General features: G+C 43.6%; 2 protein-coding genes across 5 annotated transcripts in view; one reads left to right on the forward strand and one right to left on the reverse strand.

Moving 5' to 3' along the window:
* Window positions 1–925: 925 nt before the first annotated feature.
* Window positions 926–17,309, reverse strand: LOC311585000 (uncharacterized protein; the record flags this gene model as incomplete). Its single annotated transcript, XM_084759804.1, has 4 exons — window positions 926–1,090; window positions 5,444–7,771; window positions 15,506–16,176; window positions 17,298–17,309. 3 exons carry the CDS (start codon window positions 17,307–17,309, stop codon window positions 7,576–7,578), a joined length of 879 nt encoding a protein of 292 aa, XP_084615930.1. The 3' UTR covers window positions 926–1,090; window positions 5,444–7,575.
* The window catches only part of KAT6A (lysine acetyltransferase 6A), an 83,096-nt gene continuing 80,711 nt past the window's right edge, over window positions 15,479–17,863 (forward strand). For 2 of the 4 annotated variants that reach the window (XM_084760457.1, XM_084760460.1), the window contains exon 1: window positions 15,479–15,590. The gene's annotated coding sequence lies outside the window, so the exon portion shown is untranslated. Of the gene's footprint in view, window positions 15,591–17,561; window positions 17,687–17,863 lie in introns of all 4 variants that reach the window. The other 2 variants (XM_084760459.1, XM_084760458.1) reach the window with 2 other exon arrangements.

A 17,863-nucleotide genomic window follows, 5' to 3' on the forward strand; every position in this document is an offset into this window, starting at 1 on the left:
CCATCAGCTGAGCTATATCCCTGACCCTTTTTTACTTGCCTTGCTTTCCTTGTTGCTTGGTGATCCCCGCTGTGCTGGAAAGGTTGGCCTGGAGCTTGTGGGCTCGAGTGTCTTTTCTGCCCCAGGCTCCACAGTGCCTGGGACCACGTGAGCTCGCCATTATGTTCAGCTTTCCTGCTCTTCTGACATGCTTGTGGTTTAATGCTAGGTCTCCCATTCGTTCTTCATATTGGTAATTATTTCTTTTATTTTTTTTTCCTGGTCAATCTTCTTAGAGCTGTATCAATTTTATTAAAAATTTCAAGGTCCTTGGTTTTGTTGAGTTTTCCCTGTTTTTCTGCTTTTCCTCTAATTGATTGCTGTTATCTATGATTTCCTCTCTTCTGCTTACCATGGGAATTATACTTCCTTTTTTACAAATTTTAAAGTGAATTCTTAATTTGAGACATTTATTCTCTGCAGTAGTGGAGGATACTGGACATTCTACCAAAAAGCTACAGCACTCTGTTCTAATACAACCCTTTAATGCTCTAAATTTTCTTGTATGCACAGATTTAGCTATACATTCCACAAACTTGTATGTGCCTTTTCATTTTCATTCAATATATTATTTCTCTTGTAACTTTTTTGACTTGTGTGTTGTTTGATTTGTAAATATTTGATGATCATTCCAAATGATTTCTAGAAATAATATTTTATAGGTAATATCTAATTTTAATTTGGATAATAATATTTCACATGATATCAACCCTTTAAATTTATTGAAATATCTCATGAGATACAATATAACCCACCTTGATGATTCTTTTGTGCATTGGCAGGTAACATGGCATTTCTTTGGCTTGGGTATCATGTTCTATAACTATATCAGATGTTTAACAATGCTGTTCAAGTATGCTATAGCATTACTTGTACTAGGTAGTTTTTTGTCAACCTGACACAAGATAGAATTATCTGGGAAGAGGAACCTCAATTGAGAAAATGTCTTCTGATTACCTGTAGGCAAGTCTGTCGGCATTTCCTTTATTAATGCTTGGTGTGGGGGTGAGGCTAATCCGCTGTGCGTGGTGGCACTCTTTGGCAGGTACTCCTGGAAGTATAACAAAGAAGACAGAGCAGACCACAGGGGACAAGGCAGCAGGCAGCATTTGTCCATGTCTCTTCTTCGGTCTGTCTCCAGGCCCCTGCTTGAGCTTGTGCCCTTAGTTATGGACTGTGATGTGGAAATGTATAAGCCAAATAAACCCTTTCCTCCCAGGTTGGTTTTTGCCACTTTAAAAAAAAATCACTGCAATAGAAAGCACACTGAGGTATTATTCCTTTCATTTCTATTTTTAGTCATCAGTTATTTTCATAAACATTTAGTATTATTTGGTTCACTTGATGAAGTGGCTTTTTAATTATTATAAAATATCCTTTTTTATTCCTGGTACTATTTGGAATTCTTTAGTATTTATTACTTGATACTAACAGTGCCAGTCCACCGTTCTTTTTTGTTTTCTTTCTTGAGACAGGGTTTCTCTATGTAACAGCCCTGGCTAGCCTGGACTCACTTAGTAGACCAGGCTGGCCTTGAACTCACAGCACTCCACCTGCCTCTGCCTCCCGAGTGCTGGGATTAAAGGCGTGTGCCGCCGTGCCAGCTCAGTCCATCATTCTTGTACCTGGCATATCTTTTCTCATTGATTTAGTCAATTCATTTCACTCTGTTTAGAATGTATTCCTTGTAGATAAGAAGTATTTGGTTCATGCTCTTATAGCCAATCCAGTAATCCCATCCTTCTAATTGTATACTTTGATCATTTATGTTTAATATAATCATCAATATGGTTGAATTTAAATATATATCTTGCTATAGTTTCCCATTTTTTCTCATGCATTGCTCTCTTTATCTCTTCCTTTGCTGCTTTGGGGATTCCATTTTATTTTCTATTGGCCCTATTTCATTTTATCTCAATTTTATTATTTATATTTGTTGTTCTAGAGTTTCAAATATGTACTTTTAGCTCACTAAATATATAGTATAAAAAACTCATGACAGCTATTCACATCCCTAGAAGAAACTCACACATTTTACCTCAATGTAAGTTTGTTTGTTTGTTGGTGTATATGCTTAGAAAATGTTTGTTTTCACTGGTTGGGATCGCCTGGGCAGTCAAATGGTAACACCCACAGCGTGCCCGCAGATAAGATGAACACGTTGCTGGCAAGAAAGGCTGACACTTTTACCCGTTAAACTCTAAGAAACAAGAACACCATGGATGCTTTGCATGTCTGAGTATTTTTTATTTTTAGAACTACCTACTCCAAGAGGTAAGTGTTCTTTTCTATGCAAAGATGGGGAAAAGGAGTCTTCTGTGGTCATATAAGATGACAAAAGCACAGTCAGGCACAGTCAGCATTAGAATCCAGGTCTTACTGAAAGCCACTTATTTAACTATTTAATTTTTCCCTTCCATTTTGTGTGTGTGTGTGTGTGTGTGTGTGTGTGTGTGTGTGTGTGTGTGTGTATTCATTTCCCTATGCATGTTTAAATGAATGAACAAATGACATTTCAAAATGGATGTTAACAATGTCTTAAAAATTAACCCATCTGGCCGTTAGTGGAAGCGCATGCCTTTAATCCCATGCAGAGGCAGAGGGATCACTGTGAATTCAAGTCCAGCTTGGTCTACAAAGTGAGTCCAGGACAGGAAGGGCTAACACAGAGAAACCCTGTCTTGAAAAACAAAACAAAACAAAATACCCAATCTGTTTTTGTTTGTTGGTTGGTTTTTGTTGTTGTTTTGTTTTTGTTTTTGTTTTTTGGAGACAGAGCTTCTCTGTGTAGCCTTGGTTGTCCTGGACTCACTTTGTAGACAATGCTGGCCTCGAACTCAGAGATCTGCTGCCTCTGCCTCCTGAGTGTTGGGATTAAAGGCATGTGCCACTATGACCAGCTTCTGACCATCTGGTTTTAAAAGTAAAAGCACATACAGTATAAAAGAATTAAAGTTATATAAATCTCATTAGTAAAAAATAGCTATTATTTTCACATATTCCTTAATTTTTTTCAGTAAATTATCTTTTTAAAGATTTATTTTCATTTTATGCATATGAATGTTTTGCTGACATGATGTCTGGGTGCCATGTGGTATCTGGTGTTCAGCGAAGTCAGAAAGCACGAGATCCCTGGAATTGGAGTTACAGACAGTTGTGAACTCCTGTGTGGATGCTGGGAACTGAACATAGGTCCCCTTTAAGAGCAGTGTGTGATCTTAACCACTGAGCCATGTCTCTGGCTCCTCAATTCTCTTTTTACCGTCTAAGCTTATAAAATACATGGTTTTTAAGTATGGTCAACAAAAGTTTGAATGGATGACAAAAGAAGGACTTGGTGACAGACTTTAGAGTGGCAGAAAGTAGTCATACTTAAGGCCATCAAAACCTGTGCTCTGGCTGAGTATAGTGGTGCAAGCCTTTAATGCCAGCCCTCAGGAGGCAGAGACAGGAGAATCACTGTGAGTTCAAGGCCAGCCTGGTAAACAAAGTGAGTCCAGGATAGCCAAGGCTACACAGAGAAACCCTGTCTCGAAAAACAAAACAAAACAAAACAAAAAAACAAAACAACAACAAAAACTTTGCTCTGTCTGGTACATAGATTCCCTGTTTGTTTGTTTGTGTTTTTGCATCCCAGTGGATCTATACCTCTTATGTAACAAACAAACTTCCAGCCACATGTTTCAGAGAGAGAAAGGATAACAGCCAAATCTAATTAAAATTTTTTGTGTATCACAATGGAAAATATCTAATACATTTGAAACATTTTGCACACCTAAGTTTATATAAAAACAAGTTAGCAGGAAAATTTAAATGATTATTGATAATGGCTCAAGGGAATTCTAACTGCTAAAACAGACTTGATCTTGAATTATTAAACTTCCAGGGAGTTTATTATCAAAATTTTAAACGAAGTCTTAGCTGTGCATGAAGTAATAGTCATTTTAAACAGTTTCTGGGGGAGTGACGGGTTGCTGAAGGCAAAGAGCGAACGTGAGCTGCAGTTGGAACGCCAAATGCATTCAGACAGTGTCCTCTTAATTCAGACAGTTGCGCCACCAAATGAAATCATCGTGTTAGGAATTCACAGCGCCTTGTTGATCAGAATTCTATGAAAGCCCTCTGTCTGTCAGAGCCCTCAGTCACTGAGCCTCACAATACAGTGTTATTAGCTTGCATTAAAGGTATTTTATCAGCCACAGAGGAAGGTGGATCTCTGTGAGTTCAAGGTCAGCTTGGTCTACAAAGCAAGTCTAGCACAGCCAGGGCTATATAGAGAAACTCTGTCTCAAAAACAAAATAAAACAAGACACACACACACACACACACACACACACACACACACACACACACACAAAACCCAATTCTGGCTGGAGAGATGGCTCAGAGGTTAAAAGCACTGAATGCGTTTCCAGAGGTCCTGAGTTCAATTCCCAGCAACCACACGGTAGCTCACAACCATCTATAATGTGATCTGATGCCCTCTTTTGGGCCGCAGATGTACATGCAGGTAGAGTGCTATATAAATTATTATTTAAGGTTTATTGTTAATTTCTCAACAGTCTTTATAAGCTTTGCTTTTAGCTGCATAGTTTCGTGAGAACCCTGATTCCTATCTTTCTTCATTCGCACACGTATTTTCCCCTCCTGGTCAAGCTTAGGCGTTCTACTGGTTTTCAACAACTTTACTATAATGTAGTTCTTAAATTCTTTGCCAAATTCTGAGGATGTATGAGACAGAAGGCCAAGAAGCCTTGGTGCGGTTCCACATTTTCCCTCTACTTGAACTGGAGGTTGGTACTTTTTATTAAATGTGTGTGTGTGGGGTCTTTCAGTTACTAATTCTTCAGACATCTCCCACTCCCTACCCTATAAAGAGAACTAACTCAGACTCATTGTCGCAAGAACGGGACCAGGCCTAAGTTACTGCAAGGTCTTTCCATCCTGCCTAGTCACGGACGGGCCCTACTTCCGCTCATGGATGCTCTGGGGATCGTTTTGCCTACCCCTTTCAGATGGTTCCTTTCTTCAGTTAGTTTCCAACTAGCTTCTTCTCAGATGTGCAACCAGTGCTTCTCCAACAGCCAGGGAAGCCCTTCCGGGTGCCCTGAGGAGTGATGCACACAGGAAGCTTCTACTTTTCTGCTTCACTGCCACGGGCTACAAATCCTGCTATCTGTGTCTTCACGTGAGCACCTGGAAACTATGACAATACACTGTGTGTGGGCAACTCTATGGCTCAGTTTATTTGTTATTCTTATCTTACAAATCACTGTCCTACACTGTCTATTGTTCAATGTCTAAAAATTGTCTCATCTAGTCTGTCAGTGTTTCCATTTGTACAAGTGGAGGAGAATCAGTCTGGTGCCTGTTACTCAATTGTGGTAATAGCAACTGTTCTTACCTGGAGAGATTTTAAAACAAAGCCGAATTCATCTCACCCTCATAAATTCATCATTAGCAAGGTCTGGTGTGGAATTAAGTCGTTGGGTGCTCGTGACGCACAGCTACTGCTGGGAGGCTATATCTGGACACTTCAGGCAGTCTTGCTCCTGTTTAGATAGAAGGCCAGATGCTTACATTTAAAAAAAACCTTTTCTTGTTCCAAGAATGAGGAGAATAGCCAGGTATCCAGCTGGGAACAATGAGGGTGGCTTAGATAGACCGTTGATCAGTACCTTTGTCTCTTGGAGAAAGTCTAGCCATAAGTCTGCCTTCTGGAGTTTGCTTCTGAATACAGGAGAAAGCTCTAGGTTACAAAGACATCAATGAGAGTTGAAGAGATAGTGGGGCCAGATTCCCAGAGATAAAGAATGAGTGAGTTGGTCCAAGATACTGTCAGTTTTTTTTTCTCAACCCATCTGCCACATTCTGAAGATAAAGTGTCTAAGAAGCCAAGGAGAAGGACATGAGATGGCTCAGGGGTTGAGGATTTGATGTTCAGTTAATGAAGAATGGGGTATATTTCCCAGAACCCATGTCAGGCAGCTTAAAACCACCTGTAATTGTAGCTCCAGAGGACCAAGTACCCTCTTCTGACCTCTGCGATCACCCACACATACGAATACATACAACCCAAAGAAAAGAAATGGACTCCCTTTGTAGGCCAGGCTGGCCTTGAACTCAGAGATCCACCCGTCTCTGCCTCCCGAAGTGCTGGGAAGCAGAATGACATTTTTTTTCCCTTTTTCTTTCTTGTTTTGGTTTTTTGAGACAGGGTTTCTCTGTGTAGCCTTGGCTGTCTTGGATTCGCTTTGTAGACCAGGCTGGACTTAGACTCACAGTGATCTGCCTGCCACTGTCTCCTTGAGTGCTGGGATTGAAGGAGAGCACCACCATGCCCTGTCCTGAACGTCATTTTTGGCAGACCTGTGCACACAAGGAAAGAGGATTGGAGTGAAGCATCCACTAGGATGGAAGGTTCTGAAAGAAACATATCTCCCAGCCAGATCCCAGGAATGTTATGTCACAGAAGCATGAGCGAGAGATGAACTAATTCATGATGAATTGTAGCTTCAGGTTAACTCGGTCTGTGACTGATAAGGAACAGCCTTCTCTTCCCTACTTTGCAGAGGACAAGCTCAGCCTTTACTGGATGTGTGGAAAGTTAGCCAGAGCCTCTGCACACTTACCATAGAGGTGTCTATCAAATAGGAGTAACAGTAAGAGTCAGAGCTCACGGTAGAAAAGGAAAACGACAACAAAATGGCAAAAACTACACCCACAGAAGGTCTAGCCACTACGGGAATCAGTAACAGCTTTTAAAAAACCAGGGACTGATATGTTCAGGAAAATAAATGCAAAGATATGAATTGGATTTATTTTTGCGATCACCTGACAATTTGATAGCTTAAAATATGACAAAAATTGAGAACTCAGTGAATAGGTTTAACAGTTCACTAGAAAATATGTATTGTCTTAGTTACTTTTCTATTGTGAGAAAACACCATGACTAAAAGCAACTTGGGGAGAAAAGAGTTTATTTTGGCTTATTACACTTTTTATTTGTTATACTTCTAGTCTGTAATAGTCTGTCATTGAGGGAAGCCAGGGCAGAACTCCAACAGGGCAGGAGCTGATACAGAGACCGTGGAGGGGTCCTTCATATTGGAGTGTTTTGTCAGAGCGTTACCTATCACACCTCCTACAGATGCCATTTCCAGATTCTCTGTAGACCTTAATATGATATAAAAGTTATGTATTTACCGCATGGTATCATTTAGGCAGTAATGATGAGGTCTCCAGTCTGTGATGTTGATGTAGTAGCAATTTCCCCCAGTATTTTTGACCCATGTTTAGCTGAGTCTCCAGAGGCACAGTCATGGAACCTTCAGCTTCGACAGAGATGATATGACATGTAAAATAGCCAGAAGTCAAGTGGTCTGGGCTCTTGGCTGGCAAAACCTCAGCACCCCGGAAGCTTGGTGTGCTTTTTATACAGTTTCATAGGGAAGTGGGGTTATCACATATAGATAAACAAGGCAAGGTTTACGGCTTATGGGTTTCTGTATGCTCCTGTAAGGAGCTGTCTTCAGGCTACAACCATCCAGTGGGGAGAAAGCTATGGTAGATAATTCCTGCATACACTATCAACATCCACACCAGAGGAAGGCTTTCCCGTCCTCCATCAGTCAGAGCGGGGGGGGGGGGGGGGGTCCTTGACATGGCCAAGTCAGTGCCAACAGCACGCTCAGAAGACAGAGGGAGGAGGGCAAAGTAACAGGAAGGATGCCTGAAAAAGTCACAAGGAATCATGTTATATCTACTTGCAATTAAATATTATATTATATATAGTTATATATTTTATTTACACATATATAATAATTAAAAAAAATATGTAATCTTAGTTAGAGCTTCTATTACTGTGACAAAAACCATGACCAAAAAGAAAGTTGGGGAGGAAAATGTTTATTTAGTTTACACTTCCAGATCCATAGTCAATCATTGAAGGAATTCAAGACAGGAACTCAAGCAGGGCAGGAGCTGCTGCAGAGGCCGTGGAGGGGTGCTGCTTACTGGCTTGCTTCTCATGGCTGCTCAGTCTGCTTTCTTATAGAACCCAGGACCACCAGCCCAGGGATGGCACCACCCACAATGGGCTGGGCCCTCTCCCCATTGATCACAAACTGCCCTTCCAGAGGACTCAGGTCCAATTCTCAGTACCCACATGGCATCTTACAATAGTCTGTGACTGTGGTGTCAGGGGACACAACACCATTTCACCTCCAAAGGTCCTGCATGTACATACTACACAGACATATGTGCAGGCATTGAGAAAATGCCTTACAGCTGCGTCTTATGGAAGCATCTTCTTAGCTGGGGCTTCTTCTTCTCTGATGACATTAACCTGTTGACACACGAAACAAGCCAGTACACACACACACACAGACACACACACACACACACACACACACACACACACACAATATGCACATTATAAATATAAATACTGTTTTAAAAAATTCCAATCGCGGCTAACAATGCTTTGTGTCAAGAGACATAATCTAATACTAGGCATGAGAAGCCTCCTTTTGAGTTGTTGGTCAGGGCCGTCCAAGAGGTTCTTAAAACACACAGCCTATTGCTGTTGTCCCTGGTTGCCTCTCAAAGGTTGAAAACAAATCCCTGTTGCCACAGACACCACACACTTTGTGTACCGGACCTGCAGGATCAGAGCAGGATCTGACCCAAACGCCTTCTCCGTAAGTACTAGCTTTCATGTTCCAAGGGAGGGATGGAACCCATAGTCCTAGCAGGACCTTATGCTCATGGACTGCAACAACGACCTGCATGGCACTGTGCACATAAGGATGCGATAACTGGCATTTATACCTTTGTGGTAACCAACAGCTTTTTAATATCTACTCAAAAATGAGAGAAAACGATGCCTGGTGCAGATACCTAACCAACAATCAAGGGTTAGTGGAGTCGTGGATCTCAGAGTAGAACCTACAAGGGCTCATATATTTTTAATGTTTGGCCCCCAGTTGCTGGAACTGTGTGGGAAGGGTTAGGAGGTGAGGCCTTGCTGGAGGACATGTTGCTGGGCTTTGAGGGTTCAGAAGCAGAAGAAGTGAAAGTATTTTAAGAGCTAGAAGGACAGAAGTTTGTTGTGTGATTGTGTCTCCTAGAGATATCTGAGAATCTACACCCACAAGTCTCATCAACATGGCCGCTTAAACGTGAACTGAACAAGGTTGACACCAATAGACGTGCTAACACGGGAGGTAAAAATCTCATGGGGTCCTAAGCCCAGACAAAAAACCTACAGGCAACTAAAGAATGCTGAGAGTGAGAGAAATAGCTTTCCCAGGGTGAGCGCCCAAACTGGTTATCCAGTTTACTTTTTTATGTGTACGTGTTTCTGTTTGCGTGACTGATGTCATGTGTTGTCTGACACCTTCAGGGTCCAGAAGATGATACTGCATCCCCTGGAGCTGGAGCGATAGGCAGTCATCAACCACATGACCAAACTCAAGTTGAGTCTCTGTCAGCTATGGAGAGCATGGAATGCTGCCTGTCCAAAGGCTAATTGTCCAGAGACAAAATGAACCCAAGTGCTCTGAAGGAGGAACAAGTGCTCTTAACTGCTGAGCCATCCTTTTAGCTCCCATAATTGGAATATTTTAATGAACTCAAAAGAAGGCAAGATAGAACAGAAGATACAAAAGGGATGAACCAGAATAAATCAAAACATTAAAGCAGTGAACATAAGTGTAAATTCCATCCATTACTATATTACATGTAAATGTACTAAAAATATTTCCAGTGAAAACAGAACACAATTAGTCTCTTTGACTTTTGAACTGACCTGGGATGAATAAAACCTGGTTACCAAGAATAGAAGAAAAGCAGGGATTTCTAGAGCAAATTATTTAAGGTGTGAATAACAACTCCTGGAGAGAAGCTGCCTCTGCAGAGGCTGATTGGCTCCTGAGAGCTGTGCTGATAGGGAGAGAATGGAATGTTGCTGGTCCAAAGGCTAATTACCTTATCTTGAGCTCCATTTAGCAGGGGGACAGCCATTCCTTGCCTACAATTATCCTGTGACTAACAGATAAAAATCTTTTGAAATCTTAGCAGCAGACTACTAGGATCCACCAACCCAAAAGCTAAGAAGGCCATCAGCTGGCATCTGAGGCCTATTGAAAAGCTTCTCCCCTCCTGGACCCACTTCTCTCAAACACCCACCAATGAATTTTAAACCTGTCTTGATTGATCACTTTCTGTTTTGTAAAACTATAAAACTTCACCAAACTGCTTCCACATTGGAATGTGGAATTTGGGGTGACCTAAATCTGTGTTCCCAGGCTGTGGTCATTCAGAACAGTGCCAGAATAAACTACCTTTTATTCCCTTTATGATTGGAGCTGTGCTGTTTTCATTGGTAATTATGGAGTCACAAGCAGGGCCTCAGAGAACGATCTGGTTTTCACTGGATGAGTCACCTGAATGGAAGCCACGTATCTACATGGACCCAGAGTCCAGGCCATCTGTTATTTACTTAGTGGGTTGTGGGTGAGTTCTTTCCTGGGCTTGGGATGGTCCATTTGTTTACTGAGAGGGTTAATTAAGGATCCTAACTTGATAACTCTCAAGTGCCTCATGTAAAGTATCTAGTTTGTTTACTTTGAAAGAATTTTAAGGTCTAGACATTTAGTTCAGTTTTTTTTCTTGATTGATTTCAGATCTCTTACGACAATTTGACTTTTGCTTTTTTGAAACTTTGAAGCCAGTGTGGTTTCTGTTTTGTTTGTCTTGGTTTTGTCTTTGAAATATTTTGACTTATCATTTGGCCTTTGTTTCTTGACACTCCTCCTCAGTTACCTAATTTTGTCTTTTCCCTGATGAAATGGCCAAACCTGAAGCTTAGGAATTTTCTGAGAGCCTGATCATAGAGACACCAAAGAGGCACTTGTTCCCCCTACCCAAAAGAGTCAGGGCAAATACCTCACAACATGCAATGGCCATGGAACCCAACAAACTCACTCCTGGGTCAGAGTGAACGTTATTGGCTTTCCTGGGGAGACACATACATATAAGCGATTGACTGGCCACCCAGTGTCTTGAAAACTCTCACATTCCTGTAAACAAGCAAGATGACCCCAGATCTAGTGGAACAAGATGGCGATTTTAGGCTCAAAGCTGAGAAAGCCAATCCCAAAAAGTAGCACACACAACCAACTCCAAACCACATGTTCCCTAACTAGCACAAACAAGCAATTTTCCAGGAACACACACACACACACACACACAATTCATACACACACACACACACACACACACACACTTCATACATACACACACACACACACACACACACACACACACACACACACAAAACAAGATTTCTCAAAAAGAGGAATTGTTTGGAGATAAACCACCCCCAATGCAAAAGTACAGCGTCCAGCTTAAAGGGAGTAAGAGAGAGTTAAATCTGGAGCCATTCTGAGTGACTAGGGTCCAGGAACACAGATTTAGGTTACCTCAAATTTCATGTTCCAATGTGGAAGCAGTTTGGTGAAGTTTTATAGTTTTAAAGAACAAAGAAAGTCATAAATCAAGGCAAATCTAAAGTACCTTGCTGGATATATCACAGAGGCAGCTACAGCAAGGTGGGGGAAAAGTTTCTCTGGGTCTGAGACGCTATCTGGTGACACTCTTAGCTTTTGGGATGATAAAAGCTAGTAGCCTTTTAAGTTAATAAATTACAAAAGGGCTTATCAATTATTCATAGGATATTAGTTCTGACACAGAGGTAGGCAAGGAACGGCTCTTCTCGGGCAGGCAAGAAATGGCTGTCCCAGGGATTAAGCTAGCCCAGACTGGGTAATTAGTCTCTAGACCTGTGACATTCCAATCTCTCCATTGTACTGCAGTTCTAAACAGGCAACCAGGCTCTGCAGACACAGCGTTTTTTCCAGTTCTCACTCATAATTCTCCCTGTTCGCCAAGGATCCCAGGAAACCCGTTCATGGGATCTCATGTAGATGAGTCTAGACAGTGTGCAGGGCAGCAGTCTGCAGAGAAGATGGTTAGCTGGGAAAGCCACTAATAAAGACACTCTAGGCCAGGTCAAGACTATCAGCCATCAGGATCCAGAGAGGAATTATTTTTCTTGTACCCTCTTCTTCTGACGTAATATTCACATATGACACATAACAGCACTACTAGGTCTAACTTTAAGTAATCAAGGACACAGTGTGGTCTAATAGAGTGAAGGCAGCAGATGGGGACACATGTATCTGAAATAAAAATTTGTATAATTTAAAAATTAGATGGACTATTTCCCCCTCGTATTTTTAGTTATTTTTCCTCACATTTAAATGCTTGGAAATGGAACCTTGGAAGGAGCCATTGTAGTATATCATTCCCCTCTTTTTAATTAATAAAATACAACTACTATTTAACTACTTTTGTAATCCCAGCTAATTGTTCTATAGGACATTTTAAATACAAGAAACATCAGTGCTTAAGGTATAAAGCATCAAATATGTTATTAGAGATTTATGTCTTTTGTGTAATTTGGATAAAAAGGGTTAACACAGCCAGGGGAGGTGGCACATGTCTGTAATCCTAGCACTCTGGGAGACAGAGGCAGGCAGATCTCTGTGAGTTCGATGACAACCAAAGCTACATGGAGAAACTCTGCACCAAAAAACAAAAATAAATAAATAAATAAAAAATAAATAAATACAGTCTTTGGGTATCTCTAGCTAGAGTAAGTGGTGTTAAAGTTTAATTGAAAAAATCTACAGTTTTAAAAAATCCAAATGTATATAGATAATATAAACATACACACACAAACACATACAATATAGAAATACTAAATAGCGCAATTTAAGTTCTAATCACAATTCTGTTTGGGGAGTTATGCCTATTTAGAATATTCCTACTAAAATAAAGGGTGGTTGGGAAGCTCGCTTTAATGGGCAAGTATTTAAATCTGTTTATACAATTTGGTCAAGTAGATAAACCATTAACACGTATCTTATAAAGGACTTTTAACTATGATAATTAAATCAAAAATCCCAGAGTTTTCATCTAAGGATAAAGAAAACTGAAGGGAAGGAGCCCGCTGTGATGAAACGTTCAGGGCTGTACCCAGGCACTTCTGATCCCATCCTAGGACAGAGAGCTCAACCACCTGAGAGCGCGCTCATGTACTCTTTGGAAATGCTGGCTGATACTCACCTTCAGCTGAGTACCCAAGGGACTGAGCATCTCTCTCACTTTTTGTTTCTTAAATACTTCTGTAGTTAGATTTTATAAAATTGTCTACAATATTTGATATTCCACCTCGTGAATTTCTAAGTGATAAAATAATACTGTTGGTTTTAATGAAGTTACAAATGGAGAAATTATGTCCCAGTCATAGATACTCAGAATGGACACAGAAAAAACTCTTTGTCCCTTTAAGATGAGGGCTGTGGTTTTTTGGTTGACAGAGGAAATAACTTTTAACTGTCTGAATTGTCTCAAAAGATCAACAAAAATCTCCAACAAACCTAAGTTGTCCTTTCATTAGTTAAAAACAGATTTCTCTTTGCTGCAAAACTTGCAAAGAGCTCTGAGCATGCCATTTAGTAATTAAAAAAAAACACCTCAAAACAAAAAAAAAACCGTGTGTGTGTGTGTGTGCACATGCGCGCCACGCCTGTCTACTTTTGGAGGCCAAAGGATGGTACTAGGTGTCTTGCTCTGTCAGCCTCCACCATATTCCCTCGAGACAGTGCCCACTGAATCTTGATCTTGGTGATCCTCCTGTCTCCAAATTTCTCTTCTAGTAGTTATGTAATGTAATCTGGGGTTTGGAAGTGAGAGAGTAAGGGTGATTCAACAATCACAACTTCTTGTTATCAACACCAATGTTAGTATAGGGCACTGCAGGCCAGGCCCTTCATGGGAGTTTTCCAGGCCAGTCCTAATATGGAATGGCTTTACCAGTCTACGGTGCATAATAGTCTGGCCGAGATTTAGGGTGGAGGACTATACTGATCTGGAAGCAGAGAATGAGGTTTTGAGACAGGACATGAGGTGAGGTGTAAACTCGTCTCTCAGCAGCTTACAAAGGCTTATTCATTACAAGTGCTGTTTTGAGCCTTGACATCATGTTGGTTAGACTCTGGAGATGTCAAACGGCACTGTGGAAGAACATTTATCTGGGAATACGTTAAAAGTATTAGGACTACATCTTAACTGTAAAATGAATAAAGCAAATAGCACCACGTAAGTTCAGAAAAGAAAGTAAATATCAAAGTTAGGGCAGCGACTAGCAGGTGGCTTTTGGGGGGGCAAAGCTGTGCTAAACTGAGGTCTTGAGTAGTCTAGGAAAGAGACACAAAACAGGTACATCTCAAACCATTGAGCATTTAACATGTCTTTCCAGTGAAAGTGTGTGTATGTATGTGTTTCAATTTCTCAAGTTTCTAGAAGATCAAAAGACAAGACAAAGGAACAGGTAGCCAGCAGAGGACAGACTTGCCCTCGCCAAGTGTCTCTTTGCGGTTCAGCCATCAGTCTGGACGGGAAAGGATGAGAGAGACCCAGGTTCCACCAGCAAGTGTGTGTCATAATAGCTACGTGACCTTGTCCAAGTCCTAGAAACCGAGCTCGGTGGGTGATGTTTCTTATAAACGTGTTTCCAAGCTCTAGCAACTTTCGGGCAGGGGGGACAGGGAGTGTGCTTGGGTGGGCATCCTGCTGGCCGACAGGGTGTCCAACTCGGTGCCGCTCTCCCATTTCTGGCCAGACTCTATTATTTGAAATCACGGGGTGGAGCGGTTTGAGTGCAGAGTGAGCAGAAAGGCGAGGGCAAAAGAAGGAACTTGGGCACTCATGCCACCCGCGTCTCTCCGCCCAGCCTCGGGGGCTCCCGGAGCCACCGTGGAGGCCCCACGCCCGGGGGAGCCGTAGCAAGGAGGCAGACACCGGTGCGAGCCCGGGCGAAAACAAGCGACTGGGGATGGGAACGGACGCCGCGCTCGGGCTGCCCCGAGCTGAGTAGCTCCGGGTTTCGGCGTCGCGCCGGAGCCGCCCCACCCAAGCGCCTGCCCCAAGTTTCCCGGGCTATGTAATCCGGCTGCACCTTCCGCTTCGGGCCTCGCCATCCGCCAGACCTCAGCGCGTGAGAAAAGGAGGAGGTACGCCCCCAGCTGTTGGCCTCCAGCCCGGCCAACTCCCGCTTCCACCCTGGCTTCGGCCTTTTGTACCCGCCCCACGTGACCCGCCCAGCGACTCCTCCGCCCCCCGTCGCCCCGCCCTCCCGCCCTTCCCGGCGACGAGCCTGCTCTTCCAGCTACCGGCTGCCCTCCTCCCGCGCCCCTCCGCTCCTCCCCTCCCTCCCTCCCACCCTCCCGCGCAGGCTGTTCCCGCTCCCTCCCCGGGCAGCCGTTCCCTCGCGACGCTCCCCTCCCCCCGCGGCTGTTCCGCCGCCTGGCCTCCCCTCCCCCCAGTCGGAGCTCACTGTCTCCAAGATGGCGGCCGTGTCAGTTTGGGGCATCTCCGCGGTCCGGCCCGGGCCCCCGGGATCCCGGCTGTCTTCCCCCCAGGTAAGTATCCGAGGGGCCGCCCCCGGTCGCTCCCGGCTGCCGAGCCGGAGGCCAAGCCGCCCCGGAGTCTGCTTCGGCGCCTCGCGGGGTCGGCGGGCTGCTGCAGGCCCCGCCGCGGCCTGCGCCGCCTCCCGCTGCTCTGCGCCAGGCCTCGGGCTGGGCGCCGCGGCCGCCCCCTCGCGTCCGACTCCGCGGCCCAGCCGGCCCGCGCCGCCCTCCCGGCCCGCGCCCGCGGCCCCGCCGCCCTCGCTCCTCCGGCGGCCCACTCCGGGAGCCGGTGCTCACGGGCGGCGAGCAGCCAGGCCGCGGAGCCTGGGGCTGCTGTGCGGGCTCGCCCGCTCTCCCTCGGGGGCGCGCCCGCCGTCCGTCCGCCCGCCGCTCCCGGCGCCGGGCGCGCACTCCGGGCTGCGCCGAGTGCGCGGAGACCCGAGCGGGGCTGAGCGGTGCGGGGTGACAGCCTGGTGGGTGCCGTGGTTGGGGGAGCAGGCAGCACGTGTGGTGTTGTGTCTGTCGGACTGTCAGCCCTGGGCCGGGACGGCTGGCGGCTGGCTTCGCCTGTCAAGAGCTCTGCGACTTTGGGCCGGACCTGCCCGACCTGTCAGGCTCCGTCGCTGCCCGAGTCCCCCACGCTGCTCTTCTTAGCCGACTCCTTGGAGCTAAGAGCTCGCAGGAGCTGGGGATAGAGCTTGTGGTGCTCTTAACTCCACGTGATTTCATTGTTAACGTACTCTTCGGGCTGTGTTTCCATAGAATGGGACCGGCGGAGCAGTCCGTTGGCAAAACTGCGAGGCTCTGCCGCTTCAAGTTTTTAAAGTTCCTGGGGCTTTTAAATCGAGGGCGCGAAGACGTGTGTTGGGATGGGAGGACGCGGGAAAGACCGGTTGGTCTGTCTTTCTAGCCGCTAGTGTACTTTCTGAGAGTTGGGGTTCAGATCCTAAAAGCGTTCGTTTCTGCAGACCTGGAGATGGGGGAAACTTCCGGCCGGAAAGACAATGAGTGAGTGTCATTCATTCTTTCACCTGAACGCTCGACCACATAGGCTGTTCCCAGCTTCTTAGGTCTTAGTTCTCGTTATTTTAAAGTTAGTGTCTATGTCTGTGTCTCTATATCTATCAAAATATAAACTTGAGTAATACATCTGATATTTGTCCTCTTAAGGCTTTCACCAAAATTAAGACCTCCCCCCTCTCCCCCAGGAGCTTCTTTTAGTTAGATAATTTTGCCCCAGGTGCTAATGTCTTGTTGCACCCTTTGCTTTCTTGTCAGAGTTATAGTACTGTTTCTTCCCCAACCTGTATCAATTTTCCTTTTGCTCTTAACGTCGCTATTAACAATACTTGCTGGAGGACATGTCCCTCTTTTTTCTAGTTGTGTTTATCTCTCTCATGTTCTTCAGAACAAGAGAAGTTCAAAGTTAAACTTAGTTTTGGAGGGCAAAGCTTAAAATTCATTATTTTAGTGCTTAAAAAATGTGTATCTGACAGCTTCTTGACCCAGAAAAGTAGTGTGTGTGTGTTTTTGTTTTATTGACTCACTGCGAGGTAGCTATCTCAGAGTCACTTTTTAAAAATTAGATCCTCTTCTATAAACACACATAAGCAATACTTGTCTACTATAGTGTACATTTCATGTGTAGTATGTGTATTTGATTCAAATGATTCTAGGCCTTTCTTATTTCTAATTTAGCAGGACGTTGCTTATAAGTACTTTGACAGTCATTTCCCTCAGTATATGGGTATTAGTGAAAGTTTGAATGAAATTGGATTACTTTAAAATTCTTTAAGCACTTTCAAACTAAGCTATTTCTATTGTTTTTGTTTGCATTAATGCCCTTATTGTGACATGTGGAGCATGTTTATTTCCTTTAGTGTATGAACTAGTCAAATTGTTCTCAGTGGTTTTCTGCATATCTTATTGACTTTTTTATCCACTGGAATTTTGAAAGATGATTCATTCTCGCTTTCATTGCAGGAGTCTTTCTACTAATCCAGATACTTATTGAAGGACTGAGTAGTTTCTTGGGGGAAATGTGGAGGAAGAGTTGAATCCATAGACTGGTGAGCACAGATTGCAGAGAACAAAATAGCACTTCTCTGGTTAGTTACAGCTTAAGGTCATTCATAGACCATCTTATTTTACCTTAACTACTCATCTTTTTTCTTCTGGTTTTGTTCCAGTGGTTTCCAGTGATTGTTTTGGAATATTGGTAGTACTGTATTTAACTCTTAGGAGCGCTTGGTACATACATTGCTTTAAGAAAGACTAGAGTGTTT

Source organism: Acomys minous (genome assembly GCF_964271855.1).
Source record: "Acomys minous genome assembly, chromosome: 15".
Lineage (NCBI taxonomy): Eukaryota > Metazoa > Chordata > Mammalia > Rodentia > Muridae > Acomys > Acomys minous.